This window comes from Ursus americanus, chromosome 34 (assembly GCF_024610735.1).
Source record: "Ursus americanus isolate L20-20 chromosome 34, mUrsAme1.1.p, whole genome shotgun sequence".
NCBI lineage: Eukaryota > Metazoa > Chordata > Mammalia > Carnivora > Ursidae > Ursus > Ursus americanus.
This window is the reverse complement of record NC_142160.1, coordinates 2,304,221-2,325,794: the sequence shown is the minus strand read 5'-3', so window position 1 is coordinate 2,325,794 and position 21,574 is coordinate 2,304,221. Positions and strand designations below refer to the sequence as shown.

The 21,574-nt window shown below is 53.5% G+C and overlaps 1 protein-coding gene across 2 annotated transcripts in view; it reads left to right on the top strand.

Annotated features, from left to right (window-relative positions):
* The window catches only part of SHC3 (SHC adaptor protein 3), a 105,369-nt gene that overhangs the window by 44,709 nt on the left and 39,086 nt on the right, over nucleotides 1–21,574 (top strand). For both annotated transcript variants that reach the window (XM_045772554.2, XM_045772556.2), the window contains exons 3-4: nucleotides 17,190–17,253; nucleotides 19,219–19,338. In XM_045772554.2, the coding sequence (XP_045628510.1) occupies nucleotides 17,190–17,253; nucleotides 19,219–19,338 (184 nt within the window). The remainder of the gene's footprint in view (nucleotides 1–17,189; nucleotides 17,254–19,218; nucleotides 19,339–21,574) is intronic.

Genomic DNA, 21,574 nt, shown 5'->3' with positions numbered 1-21,574 from the left:
CGCGTGTCTTCTGGGGGCCGCATGCCCACATTTCTCCCAGACATGGCCCTCGGGGTACACTGCTGGGCAAAGGGGAGGCTATGTTTCTTTTTGTGTGACTATAAACCTTCCACTAGCATCACTGAGGTCTGATGTACATTAGTAAAATCCAACACCGTAGGTGTTGTGGTGTGCTGAGTGCAGGCAATTGTGTACAGGTGCTAATTATTACAGCAGAGTGACACGGAACATCCCCTCCCCTCCAAATTCCACCGTGCTGTTGGCCGTCCACGGCCTTCCCAACCTCATGCAGCTCTGAGCCTTGGGGGTTACCTGTGTCGTGTGGGACTGTAGGTGGGATGCAGCCAGAGAGTTTCTTACAAAAGTAACTATGCATTTACGCACAGCCCGGCCCGACGACATGCGCCATGGGATGTCAGCGCCCCTGGCAGCATTGTCCACCTGCACCCGAGCTACAAGCACCCAGGTCGCCATCTCCGCCAGGAGCAGGCAAACAAATACTGCTGCATGCATGCTATAAATACACTCAGCAATAAAACGAAATGACTTAATGATGCATGTGGCAATATGGACTAGTTTCTTGTTCTATTTAAAAAATATTTTCCTTTTTAAAAATTTAATTAAAACAGTATTTTTGTAACAAGTCGAACAATGCAGATGTACAGAACGAAAGATAAAGTTTCTTGCTGTTCCACATGTCCACTCAAGGGGAGGGGGCAGGTAGCCACCTTTTTCTGCATTCATCCAAACACACACACACACACACACACAAGGACTGCCCCCCCCCCCTTTGTTAGCAACAGGAACGGCACCACACCCGTCACTCCCTGGGTGTCCTTCTTCATGAGCAGATCAGGAGGTTTGGGTCTGACTCATTTTGTTGCAGCTGCGAGTCCCAAAGCCTCTGCACTATTTGGTCACCTTTCCCGTCCTGTGTTGCTTTGTAGCCAGAGGTCTGCAGCCAGGACCCATGGGCCTCTGTCCCCACGTGCACAGTGCTGGGTCCCGCAGGGCTCCTGCCTTGCCCGCTGCTGATGTTGCCACCAGCACGAGCCCCTTCTTCACAGGTCCGCGGCGCTGGGCCTTCCCGCCATGCACTGTAACGGCTGTGTGGTCACAGGCTGTTGCTGGTGTCTCACTTGGCGGCATCTGGCACCTCCTCCCCGACGTCCGCCGGCTGGTCCCGTCTCCCCTCTAACGACCTCCCTGGCGACATCATTTGTCCGCTCTCTGTTGGGTTCCTCTTTGTCTTCCTATCAACTCGTGGGACCCTCTTGCACATGAGATGTGTGCTGGAAATATTCTGCATTACGATTAAACGTTGAGATAAGAGTGCATTTATTCAAGAGGAGCTTTCCTGTCTTGAGGAGCTCCCTCACGGTGAGATGATGCTGACGACCTTCTCATATTTTTATGTCCTTTAGTTGTTACAATTGGATGTTCATTTCACGTGTGACAAGATGGCCTGGGCGCAGCCCGGAATCCCCGGTGGCGGTGAAATGCCGCCGTAGGGTCCCTTCAGTTCCCCCGGACACGAGGCGGTGCCCCGGACTCCGCGCCGTCCGCTGACGGTCTGCGGTTCGGCCCGGTGGTGCCGAGCTGGGCCGCCCGTGGTTCGGCCCGGTGGTGCCGAGCTGGGCCGCCCGCCCGCCCTCTCTGGCCGGCTAGAAGGCTTCGTGGCGCCCGCTGCAGACCGCCTCAGGATGACAGGCACGACGGAATGAGCGGGCAGCGGTAGCGGGGAGCGTCCACCCCGAGGGGTACCGTGACCTCGCGCGCCGGACGAGGCCTGAGTTTCCGTTTGTCCCGTCCCGCGTCCGTCCTGCGGCCGTGCTTTCCGCCTCCCCGCGCACGGGACCCCCCTTCGCCCGTCGCCCGCCCCGTCAGCGCGCGGCTCCGCACAGCGTCTTCCCTGTTTCTCTCTGCGCCCCAAGGCCTCACACCCCTCCCGGCGGCTTTCCCCTCACGTCCCTGCCACAACATAACGTCTCCCAGCGCTCACGGCACCCCCCGTGTGGCCTCCCTCCTCGTCTCACTCACGCGTTTGGTGGCGCCTTCTCCTCAGCTCCCAGCCCGCACGGTCTCCTCGGCTGTCCCACTGCCCCCGAGGCGGGGCCGCTGTGCGCATGCTCCAGCCCCACAGACGGGAGGACCCAGCAGACCCCGCGGCAGGGCTGGCTCTTGTCCTCGCCGCTCCCACTGCCCACGGGGCAGGGCTGCTGTGCGCATGCTCCAGCCCCACAGACGGGAGGACCCAGCAGACCCCGCGGCAGGGCTGGCTCTTGTCCTCGCCGCTCCCACTGCCCACGGGGCAGGGCTGCTGTGCGCATGCTCCAGCCCCACAGACGGGAGGACCCAGCAGACCCCGCGGCAGGGCTGGCTCTTGTCCTCGCCGCTCCCACTGCCCACGGGGCAGGGCTGCTGTGCGCATGCTCCAGCCCCACAGACAGGAGGACCCGGTCCACCCCGCGGCGGGGCTGGCTCTTGTCCTCGCCGCTCCCACTGCCCACGGGGCAGGGCTGCTGTGCGCATGCTCCAGCCCCACAGACAGGAGGACCCGGTCCACCCCGCGGCGGGGCTGGCTCCGCGATCTTGGCCGGAGGCGGAGAGCGAGATGGACAGGGATGTGTCCGCTCTCCTGCGCCTTGTTGTCTGGTGAGAGGCTGCGTCCGAGGCCCTCGCTGGCCTGGCTCACCCAGGCTGGGCGCCACCCCTCACGCGCGGTCACAGGATGGTGTATGTTTGCGGCGGCGTCCTCAGGGAACTTTCCACCACGAGGTGGGCATGTTACGTGTTCTCACGAGAAACATAGGCATAGGGCTGCTGCGCCGTGCCCAGGGTCCCCTGCAGGTTCAGGCGGCCTGGCCCACGTGACGGTGCTGCCCTGGACTGCTGGGAGGCACCCTCATTCCTGGGAGACCCCGGGGGTGCACGCTTGCTTGCTCATGGGGGAGCTGATGGCAGTGCGGCCCCTGGGCCACTGTGTGCATTGCGTGAGCCGCAGAGGACACTCAGGCCTGGGAAACCGGGCTTCAGATCCGGAGGATCTAATTCAGATTGTTTCCTCTAATACACTGTGGTTCTGGGAACACTTACACACCTTCTCTGAACTTAATAACTTTTATTGTAGTTATTCATTTTTTTTCTAAATGGGAAGAATGGTTCTTACATCTCAGGTTGATGAGAGGCGTGAAGGCGGAGGTCAGCTGTCCCCACCCTTGGGGTGCTGGCTCTTCATGACGTGTGTGGACATGTGCGTGTGTGCATGTGTGTGCATGTGTGTGCGCGTGTGCAAGCTGCCCTCCTATGCTGCGGAGTCCATCTTAGCCTGGACGCTGCCCTCCGGCCCCAGACGCCACAGCCCCCTCTGGCTCTGCCTTTCAATCGAGGACACCTTTACTCCCAGCGACTGCCAGACACATTCTCCAAAGGCTAACCAGTGAGTCCTGTGCTCCGCTGGGGCCCCTCCTGTTCTCCAGTGAGAGGACTCCATGCTCACATGTACGGGGAAGCAGGTAAATACTGACAGAAAGTCCCACGCCCCTCTTCAGATAGAGCTGTCCGTAATGAGCAGACTGCAGTGATCAGGAAAGGAGGTATGTTTTGTTTCAGTAAATACTCCAGGAGCGCGGGCCGCCCACACAAGGGGTGCAATTTTTTAAAAATTTTATTTATTTAATAGAGCAAACAAGTGCAGGAGCAGGGGAGTGGCAGACAGAGGGACGAGCAGACTTCTGCTGAGCAAGGAGCCTGATGTGGGACTTGATCCCAGGACCCTGGGATCGTGACCTGAGCCAAAGGCAGATGCTTCACCAACTGAGCCACCCAGACGTCCCAAGGGGTACAATTAACACAGTGTTCAATGAGGAACAGTCAAACCAGCCTTTTCTCTCTTGCCTTACAGATGGGTTCTCTCCCTGTAAGGCACTTCCCGTGGAACTCGGGTGGGTGCCTCCAGGAGCCCGGTGCCGGGTCCCCCCGGGGTCCCTGACCCCGAAATCTGTGGTTCTCCATGCCCTGCTCTGCCCGCGCTTCTCCCGGCCCCGCGCACCTCGGTGCCGGCTCTGCCCGTCCATCGTCCTTTGACTGGTGGCCCTGTAGGTCTTTCCCTGATATTCAACATAGTTTTGAAGAAAAGCCCATTGCGTCCATGGAGTGCTTATTCTTAGGGCTTTGTTCTTTGGCTTTTTTAACTTCATGTCTCTCGTTTTCCAGAGTCAGTGCATATGATAATCTGTGGTTGTTGATATTGATAACATGGTGAGCAGGAGCACCCCTAGAAGAGGAGGGAGTGTGGGGTACAGCATGGCTCTCCCAGCCTCTGACCCCTGGGCTCCAGGGACCCCCTAACCTCCAGGTGCCCTGAGTGGGGAGCTTGAGGGGACAGCCCCCAAGATCAGGAGGGGAATTGGCTGGGATGGGATGGCCCCCAAATTAGGAGGGGAGCCGGCCGGGATCCCAAGTAGCCGCGAACCATGAGTGCCATTTGCTGTTGGGAATGTGTTTATTCTGCTCCGTCTCAGAGTATCTGCATTTAGTCCTCCCGACATGAGGGGCCAGGGCAGGGAAATTGTGTCGAGTGAGGAGGTCTTTTCCCTCAGGACTCAGGGAAATACCATTTCTTTCCTTTGGGGAAGAGTCTCTGGCATTTGCTGTGCTGACAACCCCGTTACTGTTTCATGGGTCCAAGTCTCCTTGGAAAATAGGAAAATTAATTTCTGGTTCCATTATTGACTTCCTGAGGATTTGTGCAATTCAGGCAAGAATATCTGGAGCCACTAGATGCGTGCACATGTGCGTAGATGGGTATGTGCGTGCACAGCAGACCCACGGTGCTGGAGTGGACCCACTGCTCCGGCCACCGTCCACATCGTCTTGGCACGTGAGACTAAGGATAAGATGTTAGTACAAATCCAAGAGTGGTCTCTTCAGTAGCTCATGCTTACACACGGATCTACTTATTTTCCTGTAGTTTTCTAGAGACCATATGTTTCTAGGGACCATATGTCTGCAGATGAATCTGATTATGGTCAATGTGAACGTGCGTCATGTTTGGAGCCAGAATTGGCTGCCGGGACTCTACAGTTGTCTCCTACTCTCTCTGTCTCTGACGCTGTCTCTGTCTATATGTGTACATATGCACATGTATGTAATTATGTACAGACAGTTGACCTTGAACAACACGGAGGTTAGGGGCATGGACCCCCCCTCCCCGGCGCAGTCAAAAATGCACGTACAACTTTTGATTTCTCAAAAACGTAACTGCTAATAGGCTGTTGACGGGAAGCCTTACCAAAAACATAAACAGTCAATTAACACATATTTTATATGTTATATATATCATATACTATATTCTTAGAATAAAGTAAGCGAGAGAAGAGAAAATGTCACTGGGAAGATCGTAAGGAAGAGAGGATGCATTTACGGGACTGTACCGTATTTATTTAAAAAATCCACACACAAGTGGACCCATGCAACTCCGGCCTGTGTGGTTCAGGGGTCAACGGTATAATCAATTCTAGGATCAGTTCGTGTGTCTCCATAGTTCAAGGTCCTCTTGGTTCTGAAGGCAAATGCGTCCTTGGAGCTTTGACATGAGTACTGATGATGGCATCATTGACAGTCATGTTGCCTTTGGCCCATGCCAGGCCCTGTGAACGTGAAGACACTCCTCGGGCTCGTGGATGATCTCATTTGGCCCTCAGAGCCCATGAGAGTGTGCCTCGCACGTCTGGGGTGGCGGGGACAGAATTCGCACGTGCGCTCTAACCTCTGCCTGTAGATCTCCGTGGGCGCACGGATCCACAGGGTCCTGTTGGTGAAGAAACACGTGTCTGTTCCTTGCCGGCGCGGATGATGCAGGGACTCGGAGGCATTTCTATCGCTAACGACCTTGAGGGTTGATGGAGCCATGCATCCCTGTTTTGGAAAGTGACTGCGTGTCTACGGGAGGTGGGTTCTGCGTTATGTTCCTTAGGCTTGTGTCCCTAGGAAAGGCTTGTGGGAAGCCAATTGGAGCAGAGCAAGAGCCACCAGCCCACCTGCCCGCCCGCCAGCCCACCTGCCCACCCGCCAGCCGGCCCCCAGCCCCTCTCCACCCCAGCCTGCTGCAGGACGGCCTGCGCCCCTGGACAGCCTGCTGCCTGGCGTGTTCCCACACCTGGTCCTTCAAATCTTCTCTTAATGGGATTCAGAAGGTGGGAGCTGCTTGGTGCAGTGATCAAGGACCTCTCAGCTTCAGAAGTCGGAAGAAAATACCGGCCCTGAGGAGGTGTCCGTGTGATGGGATTTTCCAGCACCTGCCGAACCTCCCAATCCAGAACTTGTGCCACATCCCCGGGCAGGCGCCGAATGTCTGATGCCCTGAATGTAGTCACTTGGAAGGCAAACAGTCACCTAAGTTCTGGATTCATAATTTGGATCCGTGAGATCCAAAGCCTCAAGGCTGGGGCACGGTTAATCTGAGTACACAGGAATGTAATACATGAGGCATGCAAAAAACACCCACAAATCACCTTCCTAATGCCCAAAGTCACAGTGTGTGGTGTAGGTCAGAATCCCCTTCGTCCCCACTTTGGTGACATTTTTCTGATCTTGTCTCTTTAGAGTTCCAGACACGAGTGATTTGGTGAAGAGGAGCGATTTCGTGCCCCCCCCTTCCCTCTGCACCCTGCCTGTCCTGGGAACACCGTCATCCCCGGCTGTGATGTCCCCGGCCATGTCCCCAAACACAACCCTTGTTGGCAGCAGACAAGGAAAAATGAATCCCAATCGTGTCCCTGTCCATCCCAGCTCACGGGAAACAGAGCTTCTATTCCCGGCAAACCCAGAGTCTGGAACCTGGGGCCAGTGACAGATACTTTCTCCCCTTAAGACTTTTAATGGAAATACTTCAGGAATGTTTCCCACACAGTTAATCATGGGAGGATCATACTTTTTTTGTTGTTTTTCCCTAAAACTCCATGGAAACCCACTAGGCCCCCTGTTCTTTGTTTTTATGTGATGGTCAGTCTGGTACGGCCACCAAAGCTGACACAGAAGCAGCCCAGGAATATCTTCCATGTCCCCGAGACAGGAGGGACAGCACTCAGTCAGGAACACAGATAGGGCCAGGCTGGGCAGAAGGCAGAGGACAGGAGAGGAGAGCCGAAGCCAGAGGCTTCATGCAGTTTCCTTGGGTAGGTAGGGCAGGGCAGGGCGACCCCAGCCAGTCTGAATAATCTCAGTGAGCTCAGAGTGAGCTATGCAGCACCCCTACTTGCCTGGCCCCTGGCCCCGCGACAATTCAGGCAGAGGAATGTAGTTCTAGATGCATAGACGGGCCAGACAGAGAAGGTCTGGCTCTGGCTGGGTTGGTTTGCGCCTTGCAGGTGTGCTTGGGGCTGAGCCCTTGGCTAAGAATTGGCCAGACCGGGAGGGGTACCTCTCCCCAGTCAGGAAGGTTTTTTAAGGTGTCCAAACTTCATAATATATAGAAAATGATCCCAGAGGCCACGTCTGAGTGGCACGTGACCGCTGAGCAGGGCTGCATCCGGCACCTCCTATTGCTTGCGCCTGGCTTTAGCTACAGCCCTCGGGCCTGCACCCTGCAGCTGCAGGAGCTCAAGGGGCAGGGCTTCATGCGGGTGGCCCTCCGTCGCCTGTGCTCTAGCAAGTGGGACAGGACGGGCACGGCTGGGTGATGACAGAGCCACCGTTTTACAGACATGGGAATATCGGAGACCGAGAGGAGGCCGGCGTTTGGTGGAGGTGGGGGCTCAGGGAACTGGGATGGAGGCCCGCCCCAAGCTTCACGGGGTGCCAACTGTACCCCGGGGGCCCTGCAGCTGCCCCCACGCCTCCTGCTGTCCTCTAGCCCCCCAAGGCTGTGTCACTACAGGTCACCTGCATTTCCTGGTGTTCCTATATAAACAGGAGCACGCAGCATGTGCTCTGTCATCTGTCCTCTCTCCCGCTGCACGATTACACTAGGACTCGTGCATGTCGTCAGGTGCATCCACGGCCTGCTCCTTTTGCCATGGAGCATAGGTTCACGTGGTTTCTTTATCTCCCAGGACAGATTCTGGTTTCTGGTCCCCACCCCTCGAGCTCCCAGTGGATTATAACGGCATCTAGAGCGTCAAAGGTCTTGTGATCCTGCAAGGACCATGGGATTCTAAGTCCCGCCTTGCCAGGGAGCAGGTGGAAAGGCACCTCGAGATCCACGGGCTGGAGTTCAGAAGAAGTGCCATCTCTGTGGTACCTCCCACACAGCTGGGCTTTGTAGCTGTGGATTCGCGGTCTCAGGGTCCCACTCCCTGGGCTCCGAAGGGCAGGCACTTACTGGTTGTGCACTCTAGGGCATATGGCTTAGCTCACCTGCCTCCATTTCCCCAACTGTAACATCAGCGTGAATGGCCCTACCTTCCGGGTGTGTGTGGATTAAATGAGGCCATATGTCGAGGGCATGGGGAATAGGGCCTGACAAGGTGTCCCCTGCTGTTATTAGTGTATGTATCCCAAGGGCCAGAGACTTTGGGGTCAAGTTTGCTCGCATCTCCGGTATTCCTGCCTTGCTAGCAGGAAGCAGATTTCAATGGAATTGGGTGCCATACGCTTGTGAAATTTGATCTTAGAAGATGCATCTCTCCAAATGGATAAGTGGCTCCTGAAATTTGGCAGTGGGGGCTGAGACGGCCAGGTTTCCATGGGTCTGTGGAGTCGTCTCTGCTCCGCGGCCATCACCTCAATGATGCCCTGAAGACAGTGGCACCCTCGGGCCCGCAGGGCAGCACAGCCACGGACCCATCCCGCCGGCCTGAGGACATGACTTCTTTATGAAGTTGCATCTGCCTAAAAGAGCAGCCACAGTGCACTTCTCTCTCTTGGATTTGGCTCATCAGCATCGCAAAGCAGTTGGGTTGGAAGCGGAAGACTTTTTCTAACCCAACGGTGAGAATTTTAAAGGGGAAAAGAAGATTCGGGGAAAGTGTTCGTAAGACTAAAGCAAGCCCTCCATCTGTCGAAGATGTCTGCGGCGCTCCCTGTGACCTCGAGCGAACTTGAACCTTAGTTCTTTTAACCAAAAGCAATATTAGCCGTAGGTGGGCTTTACTCTTGGGTCCATACCTTCCTATCCTTCCCAGGGTTCATTTTTCATTTTATGAGATACCGGTCGGCCTGTGTAAGGATCCTCGTTCCTAGTTTCCTCTGGGGTTTTTACGGGGACTTACAGGATCTGTTGTGTTTGTCTGTGTCTGGTAACCATCAGCCAGTGTTTATTTGCACCCCGCATGTGCAGGGGGTGGACCAAAAACGCTGAGAATGTCGGGATCATGATGGCAGGGGTGAGTCTGCAAAGCTACGAGCCATCAGTGAGGTTGCTTTGGCGCCGCACTGATTTCTCCAGAGCTGCACAGATCTTCAACGCATAGCACTGCTGACGCTTGTGCCATACTTATCGTTGGAAGACTTAGGCGGTTCCAACCCGTTCCAGTGAAACTGCTTTTTAGAAATTAAGTCTGAAGTACTTTTGACGGCCAGGGTTACTGTGCGACTCTGCGTGTGCCCGATGGTTCGGTTATATTTGGATGCTTGGGCGGCAGGTGCCGGGGAATGGGGATGGCTTTTCCTGTGGATGGCTCTGAGCGGGAGCCAGTTGCTCTGCCCCTTGGCCCCTGGGGCGGGGGGTGGCCTCCTGGCTCCGTCTTCACTGCGTGGCTGGGTATCTGGCTCTGTGACATCACCCACCTGTGTCTCGTGGCTTCAGGGCAGACATGCCGACCTGCTTTCATGTGTCCTTGGGAAGGGAGAGAGGCCGTCTCGTGACATGAACACGTTGGGTGTCACTTGGCATGGGTAGGCACCTGCAAGTTTCTTCCCCAGTGTCTGCTTTGCCACTTCTGCAGCCGATGTCTGGCTAGCCTCCCTGCCTGCCATTTCTTGCCACCTCCTTGTCCTGCACATGGTGGCTGACGTCCACTCAGCTCCCTGTCAGTCTTGTCAGCCTGTGTGGAGGGCCTCTGTGGTCTGTCCCTCCTCAGCCACTTTCTGAACCCCCGCCCACGGCTCTGCAAATCTGGCCCATGCTGCACGGCCACGCCTCCCCTGCCCACCTGTGTGCCGCGCTCCTCTCTGGGCCCAGATCCAGTTTGTGTTGTCTCATACCTTCCTCTTCTACCCCTTGGTCTCCAGCCCCCTTTGCATGAGGCCTGTTTGTTGATGGGCGTCCTTGGCCTCTAGTTTCTCCGAAAGACAGGACTGCTCTCGAGTAGTCACCAGTGCCCAACATCCAACAACGGCCATGGTCTTCTCTGGACAATCCCACGTGTCACTGGTCTCCTCTGCAGGTTTTTTGAAAATGCACGCTGTCTTGGACACTTCTCCTTGGTGGTCAGGGTGGGATGGGTTTGGCGTTAGGGGGGGTGCTGGAGGATCAAGGACAGCTTCTGAGTGTGGGGTGGGGGCAACCCTGTGGATCCCAGTCCTGTTTTCCCCCATGGGAAGACCAGGGACAGAAAGCCTGTGGTAGGGCCAGTCAAGGCTTGGTTGAAGGATGTCTGAGAAGACTTTGAGACAATAAGATGAAGCTGTCAGTTGGGTTTGGGAATTGTCTCCAAAATCCTGGCCCTGGAGATGTGGGGGCTTGAGATAAAGACTAAGGATGCATTTGGAGCAGAGACAGTAGGACCCCTTAGGGCAGGAGTGGGTGGAGGGAGCCATAGAGGCCCCAGGGATTTGGCCCCAGCAGTCCCGACAGACAATGGCCACTGGATAGGGCTTGAGAAGACAAGATGGGGGTGGGGATGTATTTTGCTGTTATTTGCCTAGCACCCAGCTGGGAGGAATCACAGGACAAGGTGGGGCTTATGGAGCCCGCTTCTTTGGCAAGAGCCGTGTGATCCCACCCCCTCCACACACACACCGCAGGTGGGGTTCCTTCTTGCTTCAGACAGAGTGAGGGGCTTCAAGGAGATGATGCGGATTTTGGCATGTGTGTCACTAGAGTGAGGGGCACCTGGTGCACTGTTGGTCTCCACGCCAGGAGTGGCTGTTGCTGATGGCCTCCTGCTGACGACCAGGCTCAGGGACTGGGGGCAAGGCGCACCTCATGTGGGCCCTGAGCCCACTGGATCCACAGCAGCAAGAGGGCTATAGCTGCCCAATGGGTGTGGACCCTGCAGGGGACAGATGTGTGGGCAAATGAAGGACTGACACCAATCGTTTCACAGCACGGGCACCCAGATATTCCTGGGGCGGAACCTCCAAAGGAGCAAGGAGCCAGATGCAACCTTCGCTCTACTGGAGGGGGGGCAGGTAGCCTTGGGGCTGGTAGCGTTACTGTCTGCGCCTGACTTCCTCTCTGCATGTGTCCCCACCTCCCCACCTGGCCAAGTTGTCAGAAGCTGCAGCCTGAAGGCTGGGAGGCACCTGCTGTCCCTGGCTTCCTGGAGTCTCTGCCCTAGGCAGCTCTAAGCGGGGGCAGATGGCTCTAGTTTTAAGTGAGGTTCAGGGTGTTTACTGTTACCTGGGCTGGACATCTTTATTACTGGAACTAGGAAAATGGGGTGACTTGTAAGTACGTGGGGACACTTTCTTGGCTGAAAGTGGGTGGGTTAGATATGGGGTGTGTCTGGGGCTTCATCCAGGTCCAGAGAGGAGCAGGGCGTTTCTGTGCACTGAGACAGGAGTTGGGGGCAGTGAGCTCGTTCTCAGATTGTCCCCTGCTCATCCACTCGCCCAGATTACACAGAGGACAGAGAGGAGGTGGGCAGGATGGAGCCCTGCGGCTGAGTCACAGAAAAGGCAAAACACTGACAAATAGCACCAGGAGGCCAGAGGATGTCAGAACAGCATGGGGTCAAGAAAGTCAAGGAAAGGGAGTGTGGCAAGGGAGTGAAGGGCCTGCTGGGGGCAGATGCATGCAAGCAGGTTGCCCTCCACATTTGGGGGCATGGCGGGTGTGGACGAATTTGCAGGGACAGCTCATGGGAACAAGAGCTGGCTTGGAGGACGGGGAGGGAGGGTCCAGAGGGTGCCATCACCAGCACAATGGTGGCGGTCCACTTTGAGGAGGTGCCATCACTTTTGAGTTGGCTCTTATGACAGCCGCTGAGGGTTTCCCACCCTATTAAAAACCTGGCTGCAGTGAGTGGTGTCCCCTGGGACATATCCCCTGGCCGTCTCCCAGTGTGCTAGAGAGTGCGTGCCCAGAAGTGGATCTGCTGGACGGTGGGGTCTGCACACAGCCCATCCTGCTTGATGCCACCAGTCTGCCCCTCGGAGGCTGCGCTGTGCTGCACTGCTTCTCGCCACGTGGAGGGCTTTCTTACGATGTTTGTCAAGCTCCGGTCTTTGGCCGTGAGGTGGCATTTTAGCTTGGGCTTGAATTTGTCATCTTATTTTGAATAAAGCCGAGAATCTTTTGATAAGTCCAATATCCGCTTGTATTTCTTTTTCTGTGAACTCTTTCTTTGTATCTTTTAACTTTTTTATATTGGGCTTTTGATATTTTCTTAGTGAGTTATATTAATTATCTTTTTGAGTATGAAATGTTACCGTTTTTTCTTCTGCATAAAGTTTTATTTTTATGATCATGAGTGTGTCAGTATTTTCTTTTATGTTCTGGATTTTTATCATCTTTCCATTCAAATAAATAAAAACAAATTCCTCCCAGGTTTTTTCTTTTCTTTTTTTTTTTTAAAGTATTTTATGGTTTCATTATGATAAAATTAAGCTTGCAATCCATTTAGGATTTATTTGTGTATAAGGCACAAGACAGAAACCCAGTTTGATTTTCTTCCTGGATAGCTGCCCAGACACTGAAACACCACTCACTGGTAACTCTGTCTGCCTTGGGTATGAATTACTGTATTTGTCATTGCAGGGGAGGAAGACACTTTCTGATCTTCCCTCCTGTGTTCTCTGGCTAGGGCCTTGAAGACAAAAGGCAGACTAACGGGAGAAAAGCAGGTGATCTATGCATGCAGTATACATTCATGCAGGGAAACTCAGTGATGAGTAACTCAAAGAAATGGTTAGAACTTGGGCTTATATCACGTCTTAACAAAGAACAAGAAATCCAGACAGAAGGGACAAAGCCCAGGAAAAGAATTTTGGGTTTCCCAGGGTGGCAAACTGTGGGGATGCAAGTACACAGGGAAATCCATGGACAGGGAGAGCCAGTTGCAGTGTGTTGATGCCTAGGCTGGGTCTCGGGGCTGCGGGGGGCTGTCTGGTGATTCACCTCTGTCCTTCCCTGTAGACGGGGGAGTGGGGCTGTCTCTACAAATTTATGTCCTGCTTTTAGGCATTTGGGGGGAAGAGCAGAGATATTTCTTGCACCTGCTGCTTCTCGGCTGCCTTCAGCTCAGAATAATCCCAATGCCAGTGTGCCCTGTGTGGGTGGTGTGTTTTGCTCCCCTTCACCATGTATATCTCTCCTTTTTGTTTCTTTGTGGAATGGATGGCACTTTGCCATCACATGTGTCGTTGCTCCTCCATCTGCTAGAATATAAACCCATGATGGCAACATCACCATTTGGGACACCTTTTTATTTAATGATTTTAGTCTGTAAAATGTTGGGGGGAAGAGGGGGAATGGGCAGCACAAGATGGATGAGTGGGGACAAAGGTGGTGCTCCATGAGTCCGAAGGGCCCAGTTCTCAAATTCTGCTACACTCTGTGCAGCAGTTATGAAATAAGGGAGGGGCTGGCTCTCATGAAAACTTCATGCTGAATGGGGGGAGGTGGTGGGACCATGACAAAGGGAGACATCAGTTACTTTCGGGTGACTGCACAGGTGCCAGAGATCCCTGTTAGCTGAGCTCTGAGGTCATGTCATGGCTCACTGAGGTGGGGTCACGCTGAACAGGTGGTCAAGGCGTAATCTCTGTTATTAATGACAGGGAAGCACCTGTTATTGCCACCTGAGACTCAAACCATGATTCAGTGGAATGACACAAAGCTAAATAATTATTGCTAACTGAATGAACTGAGATAGGACCACTCATGCAAACGTGCTGTGCTAGATGGTAGGGAGGGACAAGGAGAATCCTGACCTCTGAGGTTATACCGCGGAGTTAGCAGGCATCTAAGGGTGGTAGTTACTATGTTGCATGACATCCCTACTTCAAATGGAAACAGATGCCATCAGCCTGGGCGCAGAGACCATTCGCACGCACGCAGGTTAGCACACAAGCATTAGAAGCAAGTATGTGCTGGGGGTGGAGAGAGGAAATTTTTCCCAAGAGCAGCTTGATTTGCAGCCCTGTAAAGGGATTCTAAAACTCACAAGGGGATCCTTTGGACTTTATTAGGTGCTACAGCTCTGAGAAATTTCTGACATTTGCAAATCTTAAGGACAAAAAATTGAGTCTCTGAATGCACCCTGGGACTCTGTCTGACTCTCTGTGGGAGGACTTGCTTGACAGATGGGTTTATTATTTGCACTGCCTCTCCCCAACCCATTCTAATGTCCACGGGTGGTTCCCACCTCTCTCAGAAGCCACACACAGGCGGGAGGGAGGCCTGTGGCCCAAGCTTCGTGGCCTGCCAGCTCAGACACGGATGTCATACAGGTTAGACACTTGACATTTATCCTCTTGGGAAACTGTCACCCAAGGCTAATTTCCTTCTCTCATTGTCCAAGTTGGCGGATCAGGAAAGAGATCAGAAGCTTATTATGGATATTTAAGGAGAGACTTACGGGAAGCTTCCTGCCGGGTGATGCCTTTCTGGCCTGCTGGGACCATCAGAGACTTGGCTGCTTTGCTCAGCCGAATCTGTCACTTCATATAACAAGCACAGTGCAGAGATGCACTGAGCTTTTTTTTCTAATTAAATAGATAAAATATAGATGCTGGGGTTTATATAGTTCTATAAAGAGACAGCTTGACCTTCTTCAATAGGAATTTACTTTCAGAAGGTACTTGGGTGATCATTTCGATAGAACCACATTTGGAAAATTATTATAGAATAAATGACTAAGCATAAACATCAAAAACACTCCTTCCTTTTAAATGAACTTTTTCTGAGTCACAGTGATTCAGTCTGTAGTCTTCACGGCATCTGAACTTCTAGAAGAGTCTTTCTGCACTCCCTGTGGTGAATTCAGTGGCAAAGATGAGGCTTACCTCAATAGTCTCTTACTAATTTAACAAGCACAGATTTCTCTTAAGAGCATTGTCTTGTGGTGGCAATTATTTTTCTAGGTCATAGAAAATAATTTCATGAAGTATTTAGTGTAGAAAGCTTGCAGAATGTTTCTGAGGACCCATTGTCTTGTCACTTGGCATGTCCAGATCCCTGTTTCTCTTTCTGTGTTCTCCTACTATTTTGTCCTTTCCCCACACGCGAGGTGAGATGTTCAGGTGCACCCAGCTCCTTTCTGGGCTCCTGACTTCAGAGCCATCTCTGGCTCGTCCCTGTCACTTCCCACTGAGGCCAGCTCACAGAGTGACCTGTTCACTTGCAGCCACCTGCTGCCAGCTATGTCCTCCCCACCGTAGCCCCCGGCACCCTGCCTCCAGCATCTGGACCACAGCCGCCTCCTTGTGGTCCATTCCCCACCTCCCCACCTCCTGAGATCTCCTGTCCTGGGGAACCCTCTGTAGCCGGACCTCCCATCACGTCCCCTATACCTACGAGTCTCCTTGCCTCCATTCCTTAGGGCAGCGCCCAGCACATAGTTGCTGCTCAGTAAATGTGTGCTCAGGAGAGCTGCCCTGCACAGACCTCACGTCTGGCTCGGCTGTGTCCCACTGGAGTGCCTCCCCTCCCTCAGAACCCTCTTGGTTTGAGGACGCTTACCAACTGCAGAACCTGAGAATAACACTCAGAAGACCAAGTTTCTTTTGATGACATGCTGACCCACTTTGGAAAGATGCGGAACTGTAGCAGTACCTGATCAGGTCTGGGCCTGTGCCCGGACCGTGGCCTTGAAGGGAACGCCAGGAGGCCACATGTCCCAGTACTGGGTTATTAGATGGAATCCTTTTTTTTTTTTTTTTTTTTTTTGTGGCTTGCTGGCTGATTTATTGCTGGCCTAGAAAGCAGTCCATTTTAGATTTTAGCACCTTGGACTTGTCTGAAAATTTTTAAGAAGGCTTGAAGTCCCAGGAGGTCCTTTCCCACACGCTAGAGGTCAACCTTTAGAATTCAAGTCTCCTCTCCTAGGACTACTTCATTCCTCATATAAGTGAAATCATGCAGTTTTTGTCCTTCTGTGATCTGCCTTTTTCACTTAGCATAATGTCTTCTGGGTTCATCCATGTAGTTGCAACTGGCAGGATTTCCTTCTTTTGTAAGGCTGAATAAAGGACACATAGTGTCATACTAAGTTCCCATATATGTGTGCATGTGTGGTAAGGGATAAATTATCTCCCATGTTGCTATTTTAAACAATATTTTTATTATCATATATATGGAAAAATTCAGCTTTTAATCAATTTTGTCATTTTGTTTCAAATACTGATTAAAAAATACTGAAGTCCCCTTTATACACTTTACCTATTCTATCTCACCCTTACCTTCAAACTAACTTGTCCTACAACTCCCTTTCCTATTAGATTCTATCTAAATACCATTCCCTAGCTTGACTCCCAGAATGTCATTCATGTAAACAGTGTCTCCAAGAGCTGCTCAAAACAGGTAAATGTGTTTCTTTCCTGTTCATGTTTATACTTGTGTTCAACCATGTATCAATTAATTCTAAATGGATACTAATGTTTGCTTATTTGTAAACTTTAAATAAATGCCATCATGCTGTTTGCATATTCAGTGTATTAGGGTAAAGTAGGTTGATTTAAAGAAGCTAAATATTTTGGCGGTCTCACAGTCTTAAGGTTTTGCAGGTTTGCAGAGCAATCATGGAAAGGTGCTCATGAGTGTAAGCTGGATCTCTTCTGTGAGGTTATTCAGACTATTAGATGGAATCCTAACCAAACGTACAACAGAGGAGTGTGGCATCGACACCTAGCACACCGTCAGGATGCATCCCCAGCACCACGAAGAGCTGGGGATGCCCGTCAGAGGTTCAAGATGACCTGTTCATTCGAGGGAAAGTGGTGACCCCTGTGGGAGGTGGTGGCGGCTGCTGTCTACACTGAATGCACAGCAGATATTTTCCCTGGGGATGTGCAGGTGTGGTCTCTGGGTTGCAGAATCCTGATTAACATGACAAATGGATCTCTCTTCCTGCCTCCTTAAGGGAAGCCATCAGCCGTGTGTGTGAAGCCGTCCCTGGTGCCAAGGGAGCCTTCAGGAAGAGAAAGGTACTGTCCCCTGTGTATTCTCCCCATGCAGAACCTTCAGTCACACCCCACCTGTCACGGCCTGGCTTTCCACACTTTTAAGACAATAAGAGTTTACGGTCCCCCTGCCATGCACTCAGCAGGACAGTTGGCTCTCACTGGCCGACCCACGTCAGCGCCCCAGCTGCACCCCGGGGGCCAAAACCTACAGACAGTGATGAGAACAGACACATGAGACAGGGCCTGAGCTCTTCTAGGCCTTAATGGGCATGAATTCACTTCACTAGAACGGCCTTTGTGACAGACGCCCCAATGCTGTGCAGGTAAATTTAACCAGCGGCTCTCGGGGGCGGAGTAAGCAGCACCAGATTTATAGTGTTTGCCAGTTTCCGTGGTGTATGTCCTCCGCCTGGCTGACTTCAAGCTCTAACGTGACATCCCTGAAGACGCGCAGCAGCATGTCCTTGCACGGGTTCCCACCTGGGGCCCAGGTGCAGTACACAGGCATGGCCGGAGCCCATTGCACGGGTTCCCACCTGGGGCCCAGGTGCAGTAGACAAGAACAGCATGGGTGACTGTTAATGTAGCAGAAACAGCTAGAAAGTGACAAGTGTTGAATATTTATTGTTTTTTAAATGTAATTTATTTAATTGTAAGTTTACGTAAATCAGTTTTTCATAGCAGCTGAGCCTCAGTTTATACCATCATTAGCTGCTGTAACCTGCTCCAGAATGTCACTTATCCTCATTTTTCTGATGGCATAAACTGAGGCACAGAGAGAGAAGCCACATGTGTAGGTGGTGGGCTTAGCTCAAGCCCAGGTCACTCAACCTTTACACTTCTGAGGTGGTTAGACTGGCAGGGAAAATATGGATGAAGAGAAAGCTCAGAAAACCCTCTGTGTAAAAGTCTCGCAGGTACATAACTAAGTACCCACCATCGGGTCTGTCTGAGCCCAGACCCTATCACGGGGAGCAGCTCTGTCTCCCAGTCTGTGCTGAGCCTGAGGTTTGCAGGCAGCTGGCGTGTTTGCCCCCGCGACTCCCGGGGCTGCGGGTCGGTTTTGTCATCATGGCTTGGGGACATCAGAGAAGCCACAGGGCAGCTGGTAACTAGGAGGAAGTGTGAGGACAGAGGTAGGGAAGCTCCTCTTTCAGAGCCAGGCGAAGGTGGTGGAAGTTAGGCGCGTTTCTGGGCCCCACCCCAGGTGTGACTTAATCAGAATCTGGGGGAGCCGGCGACTCTTTTTTTAAACAGCTCCGTCAGGAGATTAAAACACAGTGCATGCCTGGTTAAGAACTAGTGTTAACTGGCATATCTAAGGGGGACACATTCTAATCTGAAAGGGAAGGATGGTCAGCGGGCCCTGGACAGGGAGGCAGGTGTTGGCAGTGCCTGGGGGAAGGTGCTTGGTGGGAAAGCGCAGTCCGTCGGGCCCGTGCGAAGGACCTGTAGTTAAGCTGAGCCAGTTGTCCGTCCTTGTGTGAGCCCACCAGATGCTGCCTCGTGCGAGTTCTGTCTTGGCCCATGTTCCAGCCAGAGGCCTTGTGCTCCATGCCCCTCCGCAGCGAGCAGTCTCGAGACTCCGCAGGATGCCCTTTGCCCGGTGGGCTGGACCCTCCTAACTCCCGCTGGGATGAAACGGTCCTGAGCCTCACGGCTGTGGATGCTGGTCCATGGCACTTTCCCCAGGCTTAGGAGGGACGCGAGACGCGTCCCCACAGGAGCCACCTGGACAGACAGTGCTGACGTCCCGCAGGTGTCCTCATCCCAGTGTGTCATATGAGCTCTTACAGCCGCCTGTTGTGTGTTGCAGAACTTACGTGTTAGCGTCAGGTCCTGCCTCCCAGCTCATTCCTGGCACAGTCTCCTTCCCGAGCCTCATGAGGGCGGGAGGGTGGGGGTTTGGGGGTGTGGCAGACGGGAACCGCAGAGAGGCCGCAACCGTGGGAATCAAAGCTAAAATCACGCTGCTTGATTTCACAGCCTCCCAGCAAAATGCTGTCCAGCATCTTGGGCAAGAGCAACCTCCAGTTTGCGGGGATGAGCATCTCCCTGACCATATCCACCGCCAGCCTGAACCTGCGCACGCCCGACTCGAAACAGGTCTGTAGGCCCTCGGGGGCCGCCCTGCCCCAGCCCCCACGACAGGTGTGCAGGGGTCGCCCACGGAACCATGCATGCGGTTGGTTTTCTTTAATTCTGCTATAAACGACCTTTTCCTTAAGGATGATGTCTGAAGTCATTGATTTACTCGCAGAGCAAGGAGAGCTGCGTGTGTTTGCCACCGGTTCCTCTCTCATTGCTTTTGACACCCCGTTTCCTTGGCGCCACAGCCCATGTCTTACTTCCACATTCCATCATCTCTGAAGTGGATGGCACATGGCGGCTTAATGAATCCTATCTTTTCTGTCTCCGTGGTTCCTCACCCGGAGCCTCTGGCGGTTGGCAGCATCCTGTGATCGAGGACGTGGGCCTGCCCGGCCGCTGTGGGATGCCTGCCGCCAGCCGTGGCCCCACAGCCGTGGCGACCGTGGGGTGAAGTCTATGAGGGAGGGCGGGCACCTCGGCAGTGTCTGTCGTCGGCATCTCCGACCTCAGATCCTTCAGCAGGAACAGTGGATGTAGTTCAGGGGCAGCCCCAGGTGCCAACAGGTGGGAACGCTCATAGACACATGGGGGCGCGAGCTGTGCTCAGCCCGGGCCTCCGCTGCGGGCAGTGTGAGCTGGAAATTGGATGCATCCACACGGCGAGACGTGGGCCAGCCCCAGACCCCCGAACGACCCTCCCCAACTCTGGCTGTGTGCTCCCAGGGATGCCCGGGTCACCTTTATGTTGCTATATATTTATATTTCGTGATTTAAATGTTCCCCAGGGAAGCAGGCAGCACCCCAGCTTCGTTTATTCGTCTGCCCCCCACCTGAGGTATTGAAATAAATTATAGATCCAGCGTAGAAACGAGAGGCAACGTCTGGGCTTTGTTTTGACACCTCTCACTCCTCCTCTTCCTTTGCCCGCCCCACAGATAATCACCGTCTTTTCACCGATGGGTGGGGTGACTGTTACTTAGGTGGTGGGTTAGAAGGGTTCAGCAGCCTCAGCCTTTCTCTGGGGCTGTCTCTGGGCTGAGCACCTGCGGCCCAGGCTGCAAAGGCCCTCACTCCTCACAACAGCTGAGGGAGGTGGGTCCCCTCAGCCCTGAACCACACGCCCCTATCCACACTCACAGGATGCATGGCTGCTCCCATGTTTCTAGGGATCTTCCGGCCGTGGCCCTCAGTTCTGTGGGATACACCTCCTAGTTCCCCGTCTCCCTCATTCCTCCCTTAAAAAAACAAACTAAGGAAGAGTGGAATGGATGTAACCGTCCTGGGACTGGGGACTTGTTGGCTGTGTCCAGTCCTCACTGTCTGTGGGGCACAGGTGCGGGGCTGGGCTCAGGAGCACAGCCCGGGATGGTTGGCGTGTGTCCCAGCACATGCCCTGGCTTTCCCGTGGCCGAGTGTAGGGGCTGGCCTCTGCAGTTTAGAAGCAGGCCCTGCTGGACACTCACTGCCCCACTCAGAGTGACCATGAATGGCCCTGGCCACCCCCCTCTGCAGAGCGCTCAGGGAGGAGAAGCACCAAGAACCTCCCTCGGATAGAAACACCTGCTTGCTGTTTACCATCTCCAGGCTTCTTGCTCTTGTTTCATTTACATCTTACCCGAAGGGCTGAAAACAACCACACGTTAACGGTCAGGCATCGCAGTGACCAAATACAATTTCCATTTGTTCCCCTGAGTCATAACATCCTCTTCAGTTTCCAAACCCCAGTACGAGAGCTGCCTTAGGAGCAGAATCTAAATAAGCAAGAATCAACACCTTCTAGGCGTTTATCCTCACGTGGGGATTGCTGGTGCTCGCTGCCATGCTGGGGGCCTCCTCCCCCAGGACGGGAGGCGGGAGGGTTCCCGAAGGCCGCACGCAGCTGCAGGTGGATCGGGCCAGCGGGTCCTCACAGGCTCCGGAGCCGGCCTGGTAGTTTCTATCCAGTTAAACGCTCAGGTCTTCCTAGAACCCGAGCAGGTTTTCAAGTGCCAACAATCTAAGTGGGCATTTTAAACTGTCTGATTTTCTCCTACAGCTCAGTCATGGTTTTGCTTTGAGGGTGACAGGAATGTGGCCGGGAGGCCCTGGGATGGTGGGGTACCGCCTGCATAATTTCCCCCTGCCTGCTGCGAGGGCATGAGGGTCCATGCGGAGAGAACACTGGCGGTATTGGGGTGGGGGCAGGACCGCTGTTTCCACCCCTGGAATTTACTTCACTGTTATTACATTGTCTTCAAAATGATAAAAATAG